The sequence below is a fragment of the Triplophysa dalaica genome, chromosome 1 (assembly GCF_015846415.1).
Source record: "Triplophysa dalaica isolate WHDGS20190420 chromosome 1, ASM1584641v1, whole genome shotgun sequence".
NCBI lineage: Eukaryota > Metazoa > Chordata > Actinopteri > Cypriniformes > Nemacheilidae > Triplophysa > Triplophysa dalaica.
This window is the reverse complement of record NC_079542.1, coordinates 32,250,520-32,262,553: the sequence shown is the minus strand read 5'-3', so window position 1 is coordinate 32,262,553 and position 12,034 is coordinate 32,250,520. Positions and strand designations below refer to the sequence as shown.

At 38.6% G+C, this 12,034-nt stretch overlaps 1 protein-coding gene across 1 annotated transcript in view; it reads left to right on the top strand.

The window, feature by feature from the left end:
- Window positions 1-11,944, top strand: part of dagla (diacylglycerol lipase, alpha) — a 37,080-nt gene extending 25,136 nt beyond the window's left edge. Inside the window, 10 exon segments of the mRNA XM_056745122.1 lie at window positions 26-106; window positions 424-566; window positions 2,321-2,389; window positions 2,472-2,544; window positions 3,045-3,253; window positions 3,352-3,478; window positions 8,250-8,413; window positions 9,159-9,301; window positions 9,304-9,612; window positions 9,615-11,944. Coding sequence (XP_056601100.1) covers window positions 26-106; window positions 424-566; window positions 2,321-2,389; window positions 2,472-2,544; window positions 3,045-3,253; window positions 3,352-3,478; window positions 8,250-8,413; window positions 9,159-9,301; window positions 9,304-9,612; window positions 9,615-10,282 — 1,986 coding nt within the window. The 3' untranslated portion in view covers window positions 10,283-11,944.
- Window positions 11,945-12,034: the final 90 nt, after the last annotated feature.

Below are 12,034 nucleotides of genomic sequence, written 5' to 3'. Positions count from 1 at the left end.
TTTTATGTTTGCGGATCTTTTTTAGGGAATGGTTTATTCAGCGGAGTACATAAAGAAGAAACTAGAACAAGAGATGATTCTCTCGCAGGCTTTTGGGAGAGATTTGGTAAGTATTTTTGATAAGTTTAATTCCTGTCTCGGGTTCCTTCCTAGTTCTAGCCCTTATCAAAACTATAATCAACCCCTGACACTAAAATAATAAGATGTACATGTCCTAAAACCAACCTTAGCCATACCATTAGTCTTAAATTGAACTCCAGAGTCTGATTGGTTGTCAGGGATGCCGTCCAGAAAGATCCAAATGTATCAAATCACTTACTTGACTACAGATATGCCTTCCAGTGACCCTTATACAGTACACCTGATATCATGTGTCGTTGTGAAGTCCTCACATCTTGACGGATGACTTTTTTTGTTTTTCAGAGTAAAGGGACAATGCACTACGGGCTAGTGATCGTGGGTCACTCGCTGGGCGCCGGTACGGCTGCCATACTCTCCTTCCTCCTCCGGCCGCAGTATCCTTCACTGCAGTGTTACTCGTATTCTCCTCCTGGCGGCCTCCTCAGGTCAGTGTTACCTTGACAAACCTTCACAGCTGTTTTAAGAGGGTTTTTAGAGAAGCAGCATTAGGGTAACAGAACAAAAAAGGTCAATGTTAAATGAGAACATAGATATATGTAGATGATATCAGGACTGGTTAAGTGTAACAACCAACAATGCTCTTCTGTATTCATGTTGCTTGCATTCACATTTATAATACGTTTGTCTGAGTGGCCCAAGCGTCTGTTCAAGGCCCCATACGTTAGCGGCCGACCGGGAAAACTCCCGGAATGCGAGATGGCCAGTCCGCCCCATAACTTTTCATCAATAAAATTATTTACAAATAATAATAGTATTCATCAGTCATCAATACAGTGTCTAAATTGAAACCTAGGAGATCCTTGAAATAAAATTTGAATGCAAGGAAAAATTGTTCAATGCTGGAAAACTAAACTTGAAAATAGTTTGAACATATGAATAGTTTGGTTTCACAATTAGATCAAATTTCAAAAAGCATGTTTTCTATTGTGCATTCCGATTAATATCAGTCAAACGGCAGTTGGTTTGTTTTGATTTACACCATAATAATAAAAATAAAACGGCTAACTTTCACAACAAAACACAACAAAAACACAACAACATAATAAAAAACAAGATTTTTGTATTAAAAGAAACGGAGTTCTGTCATTTTGGGACCAAAGTCTCCATATATTGAAAAATGAAAAACTTAGCTTAAATATTATAGTCCTTCTTTTGTGTCATCTCAATGGAAGCCGTCACGTTTGTCTCGTACACAAAACATTTGCAATGTAAATCAGACCACAGCTCAAACCTTTAGTATTCACTGTCTTTGGAAGATTGAATCACAATTTGAAATACTTCACAACGCAATCATACGTCAGTGATTGTAAAGCGCATACTTGTAAGTATGCAGTTTGAGAGTAGACACATGTAAGCTCCTACATTATGAAATTGTGTATTGATAAATTCATTTTCCTAAAATGCATGATTAAAATACTGATATTAAAAAGCTGTTGTGTCAACATCGGCCTTTCATTCTTCATCACTTTTTCAACAATTCTAATGTAATGATGCGCAAATCCACTGGAGTGTGATTTGCGATGGACTAATCCTAATCTTGCATATGGTTTTGAACAGATGACGTGCAAAGTAGTTTTAGCTAGGTGGTTTCTGATCTTTTTAATGCATCTTGATTGATCTGATTTGTGTGTCCACATTCAATTTACACTCAACTGTATATAATGGGGAAAAACTATATATATTCACGTTTTAAAAAACATAAAATTAATACAAATAAAATACATTTTAATAAAATATTTTTTTATTTGATTATTATTACGTAAATGTTATATTTGTTATACATTTTTTGTTGCATATTTAAACAGCATTTTTGCTTAATAATGTTAAAAGCAAATGTTATCAATATATCTTGTAAAGATCTACAGTGAACACACTGTTTAAGGGATTAGAAAAAGTAAAATTCCATCATCATTTATTCACCCTCATGTTATTCAAAACATTTCTTTGACTCTTTTGTCAGTGGAACACAAAAGAAGATATTTTGAGAAATGTCTTTTGTGTCTATACAATGGAAGTTGATGGGCTGGATGTTGTTCGGTTACCATTTTTAAAATATCTTCTGTTGTGTTCTGAAGAAGAAGAAAAAGTCATACATAACATGAGGGTGAGAAAATTATGACTGTGTTTTCGTTTTTGGATGAACTACCCCTTTAAAACACAAGTCTGTCTGAATTCACAGTGAGGATGCGATGGAGTACTCCAAAGACTTTATCACCTCGGTGGTTTTAGGAAAGGACCTGGTGCCGAGGTAAATGAGCCGTATTTGTATGTACAGTAAGTATGCTGAGAGCCGGTGGCCGTTGATCATTTGTTTTGTAATGTTTATTCAGGATTGGCCTGTCTCAGCTCGAGGGATTCCGCCGGCACCTTCTTGGAGTCTTACAGAAGAGTGAGAAACCAAAGGTGAGAGGATTTAACTGACTAGTGTTAGTTCTCATGCTAAAATCTGAGTCAGAAATTAGAGCCAGTCCATCATTATTGTAAAATAAACCCTGATGGGCGGTCATGACCTTGACACGGGTTGAAAGGCTTGGTTTGCCATAATGCCCAGCTGATGCATTATGCTTAGACTAAAGATTTATTACGTGACTACTTAACAAATCAATAAATAAAACCGTGTCTACACCAGATGCGACACGACAAGAGACAATAGGACGCATTAGAACCCATTTTAATTGTAAATTTTGTCCACATCGGACGTGGTGCGATGTATCACGATAATCCCATTAGAACAAGCCGTGTCGCATGGCGCCGCGTCTGGTGACACGTGTTGGTGAGCATTATATATTGAATGTTACTGAGCATTGCATTTTGGAGTTGACTTCTTGATGACACCTATATGATGCCTTAAAATGATGTCAAATTAGATTTTAAATCCCTTTCTCATTGGTGGTTTCCATCAGTGGCGGATCATTGTTGGCGGTACGAAATGTATCCCAAAATCAGAGCTGCCATCTGATGACGAAGACCCTGTCTCTCAGGGCGTGACCCCCTCTATCTCCCGTCAGTGGCTGCACCCCAGCGATCTGAGCATCGCCCTGTCTGCCTCTACTCCTTTGTACCTTCCGGGACGGGTCATCCACGTGGTGCACAACCATCCGCCCGAGACGTGGTGAGTAGAGAGAAAGGTGACGTGCTCTTTGGCATGCGTCACATCTCAAATAAACTTTATATGAGTGGAACCGTGTCTGTTAATGTCTCTGTCTGTAGCTGTGGTCAGGAAGAGCCCACTTACTCTGCTCTGTGGGGGGACAACAAGACTTTTGATGAGGTCATCATTTCTCCTGCCATGCTGAATGAACACATGCCTCATGTGGTGATGGACGGCCTCAACAAGGTGTGTGTGAAGTTTTTGTCTGTGTGCAGTGTGCGCTTTGCAGTCCAGTTTCTGCTAAATGAAACGTCAGTGTTTGGGTTGAAATGTCACACTGGACAAATCCGGGTAACATGAGATCCAACGTCTATAAATTAATCGGTAATGTAGAGCTTCCTGTCAGTGTCATGCGATATAAGGGATGTTCACAACATGGAATGTTCATGTTTGTTATTTTGCTTGCGTGACAGTGTAGGCATCATTACTTCTACGTTTTAAATGTATTTTAGTTGAAATGTTTTCATTTTCAATATATTTAGTTGAATCGGATATTATATTTTTTATTACATTAATCTATACTAACACAAGTACTGAGCGTTTCTGTTGTAGCCTGGTTTTATATTGGAGGTTATTGGAGTGGCTTGGAGTTCGTGACTTCTTGGTCAGGAATGAGTTGGCTGTAAATCTTTAGGGCCGTTGTGGGATGTCGATCTGTACTATCGGTGTCTGGCAGCATTGGTTATGATCATTTATTATATACATTATCTAAATGATCAGCCACAATGCTTCTTAACAGTCTTTCCCTCCTGAATCTGTTGTGTTCGGAAAATGATCAAAAGCATTTTCTTGCATTACTCATTCTTTTCCATTGGTGGTGTTTGTTAAAGTGGTAGTTCACGCTAAAAGGAAAATTCTGATATCATTTACTCGCCGTTTACTCATTTCAAACCTGTATGGCTTTTTACTGCAGAACATAAAAGAAGATATTTTGAAGAATGTTGGTATCTGATCAATGGATACCGCCGTTGTTTGGTTACCAACATTCTTCAAAATATCTGCTTTTGTGTTCGGCGGAGAAATGTAATTTTGGAGTGGAGTATCTCTTTAAGCTAAAACTTTACAACTTGGTGTAAACGTTTTTTACATGAATCACTTGGCTTTTTAAATAACAGTGGATGTTAATTTTCTAGTGATGGGACTTGCTTTTTATCCTCAAGTTATGAAATTCTGACAAAACTCTATTGATTTGGAGCAACTAGGAACTTTTACTTTAAGTGTACTTTATTCAGTTTATTCATGAGACAGAATGTAGCTAGTGCATCTAAAGTACAAATTAATCATAAATAGTATAATTGACACTTTATGTTAATATTACTCAAAAACTGAAGAAGGATCAATAAATAATGACAAAAACAGAATAGTGATCTTTCTTTATGGATTTAATTTGGTGTTAAAGAGTTCTCTTGCTTAAAATATAAGCGCGTGTAAATGTCATTGTGCATTAGTGAAGGATTGAAGTCTGTCGAGTAAAACACAAGCTTACTGGTCAATACTAACTATTAGTTCTCCTGATAAAAAAATTATATAATGCATAGCCGTGAATTATCCAGTTTAAACCATGTTCATTTATACCATGGTCATAAAACTGTTATTAATTTTTGCAGTGTAATTTTTTATCAAACAAGTGAAAATTAAAATGTTATTTTCATCAGTTCATTTCAAACATTGATCAAACTGACTGGAACTACCTGTACATTAAACCGTTTTAATGCACTCCTACTCAGAATCGAGTATTCAAACAGACTTTGGTATAAATAAAGTTACGCGGCAACTAAAGTGGGATGTAAAAATATTTAGTAGTGCGTAAGTTGTAACTCAAAATTTGTCACGACTGGTGCAGCTGACCCAAAAAGAGAACAAAACTATGCTGGTGTTTTGTTGCTTATTGCTGTTGAATTCCACTTCTGCAGTGTTGTTATAGTTCCTTTAGGTTTGTTCATTTTGTCATTTGTCCATTGTATGGTAATTTGTTGGTTTGTTTTTACAGGTGCTGGAAACTCCATTTTTCATTTCAGAGCTGATCGCTGCTCAGATCGGAAGCCCGAGAAATAGCTCCCAAGTGCATGTTTCTGTCTCTAACGACCCTTCAGACTCCCCTCTCACAAATCTAGTTTCAGATGAATGTCTTGTGGTTCCAAAAACACACTCTCTAACCCCTAGCAGAACATCTTCTTTCCATGCACAGTCTTCGGATCCTCAAATAAACGGCTTGAATAACAACGTCAGTCTGTTAATGCCAACTTCTCAAAGTGTTCCAGAGATGACACACACTTCCACAATCCCATCACCTGCAGCATCTGTAACTGTAGATTCTTCTCCCGTCGGGTCAGATACAGAGCTCTCTGAGTGGCCGGGAGACTTTTTCCTTGACTTTCAAGAGTTAAATACCATTTCTGTGTATCCGTCGTCCGTCCCAGAGACATCAGCAGGTCCTGATTCCCCAACTCACGGAAGTGATACCTCGGAACCCCAAAACGTTACCCACTCAGTGTTAGAAACCCAGACCGGCCAGCTAGACTCCACCCCCTTTAACGGCACTTCCACATCTTCCAAAATGTCAGAAAGCTCTTACGATGTGTCTATCCCACGGACCCCCCCTTTAACTCAGATGTTTGATTCCTCGACTCCCTCCCGTCCCATTCCCAAAACATATGATTCTCCCTCAGGGGCCCCAGAGTTCCTGTTAAACACCAGTCAAATTCTGCGGCCCATCACCCCTTCAGTAAGCCCCTCACCTGGACTAATTGTCAAAGGCGCATCGACCCAATCCTCGACGGAGAACCTTTCTCCTGAATACCTTGAAAACGCAGATTTATCTCCTCCACTAACAGATCAGACCAGACCGAGTTCCTCTCTTTCTGAAGAGACCGGATCTGTTTTAACCCGAAACAATTCATTTAGGTCTTCAAGTGCCTCATGTTTCATCTCAAGCTTGTGAAAGCACTCTGGGGGATACGTGTACAGCCGAATGCATGTGCTTTGGTCCTTCGCAGCTAACAATCTGTTTTCTTCACTGCCAGATTCTCTCTTCAGCTTGAGTTTGGGGCGTCTGAGGTGTCACTTTATTTTCTTTCTGCAGGTTCTTTGGCTCTACCTAGTGTTTACGTGTTTTCTTAACTTTCAGTTTTGGCCTCTGGTTTTAGCCGCTCGCAGCAGGATTCAGCCTTTCTCCATGTGCCTTGAGTTTGTTACCTCTGTGGTTCTGGAAACAGAAACTCTTATGTTTTGTGTTTTGTCCGTGCTTGCGGAGGTAGATTAATCTCTTGTGATGGGCAGCAATGTTTCTTTACCCTGCTTGGTGTTTTTTGTCATTGGTGTCGGTGGTGGGGTAAACGGGGGTGCTTCAAAGCTTTGAAATGTTGTGGAGATCATAATGTGGAAAAGTAATTTACTTGCACTCATGTCATTTTAATTCCATTCTTCTGTGAAGCAAAAAAAAGAGAAATGACTGACATACACTGACACAAAGACTAGGGATGTCAAACGTTTAATCACGATCAATAATATAAAATAATGAAAGTTTGTGTTTACAAAATATATGTCTGTGTACTGTGCATGTTCATTTTGTATTTATAAACACACCTACATCCATATGTCGAAGAAAAATATTAAAATGAATAAATGTTTAGATATTATTTCATTTATTAGTAAATGTAAATAAATACATCAAAGTATTTCCTAAATATACATGTATGCGTTTTATAAATAGTAATGAAATATGCCTAGTACACAGTATATTATGTAAACATGAACTTTTATTCTGTATGCGATTAATGACGATTAATCCTTTGACATAACTAATAAATACCCAGTAAAGTAGTTGATAAGATCTCAACTGCAGCTCTCATTTATATGTCTACATATTAAAATTTGTTGCAATTGGTCGCATTACATCACATGATGTCATTGACATTAAAACCTGCGTATTCCAAGGCAAGTTTGAATATGCAGAAGTGCAACTGAGATGGAGATTAAGATAACTTGAAACACTCTTGTCACGTGGTCATTTTTAATCACTCAGCATTCAACATGCAATTTACTATTTATTCAACATACTTCTTTCTTTTTAATAAATGACTCTATTAAATGAAAATATTAAACGGTTACTCAGCATCTCTTTCATAGGAGACTCTATAATGTGTCTAGCAGTATGTTGTTGGTTTTATAGACTCGTACTGATCTAACTGTAAGCATCATGATCATATGACATCATCAATAACATCGCTAACTCTTATTTTAAGTTAACATACATGTATGTCTGTGTTTTTTGTACTTTGTGTAATCATTTTATTGTTTACTTAGTACTTTGCATGGTACAAGAACATCATTATGTAATGTTCTTCAGTTTACACCTTTGCATGTATCTACTGATATCTTTGTGAAAAATGTCTCTAACTCCATCCGTATTCATGTTCATGCACATTATAATAAAAATGGCATTTTTTGTGTAAGTTTACTTGGTGTGTGTTTGGTTGCCACTGGTTCAAGTTTGTTTTTTCAAATGTACATCATACTGCTGACATTTTCTGTTAATTGAGTTAAGAAATGAAAAGTAATCATCTTTCATCTTTTTATGAAAAGTAAAATGAAAAACATTTAGAAAGGTTTTTAATTATTGGTAAATATGATTAAAAACATCTTAATATTTCCTAAATATACATGTATGTGTATGTGAATATAAAAACAAAATTAATATGCAGAGTACACAGACATATGTATAATGTAAACACAAACTTTTATTCTGGATGCGATTAATCGAGTTGAATCACTTGACAGAACTATTTTTCATGAAATTCAGTGTAAAATGTTTTCAGGTAAACTGGTTTTGCTTCGCTCAAAACATTTATCTTTTCTAAACTGTTCACCTTTGAAATACATTGTAAGTCTTGATTCTTTCTTTCAATTTATTTATATTCGTCTATATTTGTTATTTTCATCATATGTTCTCTTTCAGGTGTTGGAAAACTATAATAAAGGGAAAACGGCTTTATTGTCTGCTGCTAAGATCATGGTCAGTCCTACAGAAGTGGACCTGAATCCAGAAACAATTTTCCTCGATGCTTCTAATTCACCGCAGCCCACCCCCGCCACACACCACCGCAGAAACAGTAGTGTCCGGTGAGTTCGGCTGACCAATCAGAGTATGCAAAGTTAAATTTAACCTTTGAGTTCCAAAATCCCTATATAAATCCCATTCATTTTTCGACAGATAACATATTATGTTTTCATAACAACCTATAAAAATAGCTCATTTTTTAACGCTATTGCCTGTCCTTCTCACTCATGCCGACTGCAGAGGTACTGTGTATGGTAGTATACAGTTTCCCCCCCGTCCTCTTTGGTTCAGTAGAACGGCGCAGAATAGATGTTAGTCACGTTAATGTTGTCTAACCTTAAACATCCCTTTTTTATTCCCTCTTTCTGCTCAACCCTTTTCTTTCCACATGTGATCTGTTTTTTTCCCAAAATCGTTTTTTTTTATGTTCTTGATTATCTTTTTTATTTTTCATAAATTTTTTCATTTATAAATATGTGGAATTGTTCATTTTCTATGACTGCATTATTAATGGTTTCTTTGTCGATCTTTTGTCTTCTATTTAACCTTTTGACTCCCCCCCCCCCCCATTTCATGACTTTTTTTATATGTGAAATTTTTCAATTCATTTCTTACAAAAACACTATTATTCATTGATTGCGGCCTTCTTTTTCGGTCACCTTTTGCCCTCTCTCATTTTATTTGTAATTTGTTCATCTGTTCCAACCTCGCCCATATTCTTTTCATTGCCCACTTCCGTTTTGTTTCTCTTCATTCCCCTCCACTCAACCCTCCTCCTGTGGTCCCTCCTCTCCTGTCCTACTGTAGTTCTTGTGCCCGCTCCGAGATCTCGCTGGATGGCTTCTCGGAGTGTCCGCCACCTCCCATACCCGTGGTGCTCACTGGAGCGCGTGACCAATTAGCCGTAGAACTTCGGGAGCGGAAAGCCCCCCTGGCCCTCATGGAGAGTCTGTCGATGCTGAGTCCGTCTATAGCTTAGAGTCCAGACGGTCCTCTGCTGCCCTGAGAGGCTCCCCCTGTCTAGGAAGTCTACCTTTCCCGTTGGACGCAACGATCCCAGAAGAGAACCCTTCGCTTAGCTCCCGCACAGAGCTGCTGGCCGCAGACGGCTTGAGCCAGGACGTGGCAGACCATGAGCTGGGGGAGGAAGGTCCTTATTGCCCTACCCCTCCAGAACTGACTGTAGAATCCAACGATACCCATCATGTCAATATGCGCAACAGCGGCCACTTCTCTTCCCTTTTGTTTGGACACACTCCCGAGATCAACCGGCCAGCCAGGGCGTGAACTTCCGCCCATCTTCAGAAACGTCTGCAGCTTGTCAGCCATCAACAATCATTCACATTCAAGAATCCCACCCTGTAGCATCCCGGACTGTTTCGTCGCAAGAAAGACTTAGCGAAATGACTGAGGAAAAAGAGGCAGATAGAGGGAAAGAGGTCAAAGTTGAACTTGAAAGTGGCCTGTCCCAAACTCATCCACCAGTTCTGCCATTGTCCAATGGAACCCCCAGTCAGGCGGTCCTGGAGTTCGCACAGTACCTAGACTCACTATTTAAACTCGACGGCAGCAGCTCTCCGCCTCTTGAGTTGTCCGACGCGGAATCTGAGTCTGGACGGGGATCTTATAGCCAGGCTGAGGGAAACCATGAGGATCAGCGTGTAAAAATCACCTCGGACAAGGATAGGCAGCTACTGTCCAGAGCGACTATAGAGCCCAATTTGGTTCCCAAGCCCCCTCGCACCTTTGCGGGCTCGGCTGACCCCTCTTCTGGCATCTCGCTTTCTCCATCCTTCCCACTGTCCTCCTCTGGAGAACTCAATGATCTCTCTCCTCCCGATGGGTCGCTACCCGTCAACCATACGTCTGCTCTAAGAACTTCTGCTGCTAGCCCCAATTCCAAGGAAACAGTGTTGGCTTCGATGGTTTAGTGTCCCAAGGGCAAACCTCAACGAACCGCTACTTACGGTTTCTTTTCTGCAAATTTACAGTGGCTCCACTTTCTGGATTGTAGAAACATGCATGCGTAGTAACGCATTCAACCCAAGACTTCCAGACTTGCGCAAAGTGTTCATAAAGAACAGAAGACCTCATTTTGTACTATTATTACACATATCTCTTTTGAGTCCGTTGTGTTTTGTGCATCACCATTACAAAGTGTCCTACATGAGGTGCTGTGCGGCTCCTTCCAACAATAAGGATGCTGCTAGCATGTAAAGAGGCTTGCACAAATGTAATTTCGATTCAATGTTTTGGTTAGGGTTATGTTTACATTGACGCCACAGAACACCCAAGCTATCACAAAGGTTGGGAGTTCTAATAAGGGAAGGCTGGTTTGAGTAAAAAAGGGACCAACTTAAGAGTTGCGGGGAGGGCACACACAACAAGCCGTGGACTTGATTTCCTCAGGACTTTGAAGAATGAAGAATGGGACGAAGACGTCTCGGATGAAATAAATTTTGTTGGATTGTACTTTTTAATTTTTTAAATGGAAGATTGTGTGGAATGTCCTGCTGAGTATGTGTAAATCGTTGGAACAGATGGTTGGTGAACATCTACGAGTTAAGATTGTCTCTTGATGTGCATGAGAAAATAGTGTACTGTGGTGTAAAATGTTTCATTTTGCTAACTTTTCTCATGTCTGATTTACAAAAATGTATTATTTAGCATGCAAGTTTTCTATCGTTTTTATTCACCCTATTGCCAAAAACTATATTGAGTTAAATGTTAGAACTCTGTGAAATTAATATATGGTAATAATTCTTATTTATTTTTACAAACCACTGCCCAGAAATGCAAATGACTTTAAAAGATGTACCAGGCTTGCACCAATCACATAACGCACCCTTTAATTGGCTCGCCTGAACACAGTTCAGGCAAGCTCTCATGTCATTCAGTAGGTATGGGTATGACGTATACAAACGGTAGCAAAATACAGTAAGCATAGAGAGATTTTTAGGAGATCTCATCTGCATTTTTAAAAAAGTCATTTCTACTGTTTTTTGCTATATTATAATAAATAGTGGTTTATCTCAACAGCAAAATATTTTAATAACTTGGACATGCTTTTTATATATTGTCTCAGGTTGGAGTGTTTGAGCCTTGAGTGGTTGTGTGAAAAAGTACAGTAGTGTGTCACCACACAGCTATCGGAGCAAGTCACAAATATGTTGAGTATTTTAATTTGTGTTTTTGTTCCAAATAAGAGCGTTCCTTATAGCACCGATTTTCATTGCATGTAATAATTTTAACTAAGTTTTGCATGCGACATACAGTAAAACCACACACGTTACTTTTTCGGGTTTGCTCTCTTCCCTGACGTATAAAGGTAAGTTACATGGAATGCAAAGCAAAGCTATTCTTCTAAATGAATTGTTGTATCTAAATAAGCTGTGACTGCTGTACTTTTTCACAGGGTCGTGTATAGCACTGCCTTTTAACGTGAGTGTAAATACTGTCTTGTTTTCAGTTGTTGTGTTTAAAAAATATATAAATCATTGGAACTATGAAAGATCTACCATGTATCATAGTGACTTTATCTCAAATGTATAGCTATATTGATATATATATATATATATACACATATATATATATACACAAATAGAAAAAGTATGACTATTCAGGAAAAATGAAAATCTGATACTGTGGCCATATATCTACTTGAGAAAATATATAATGGGGAA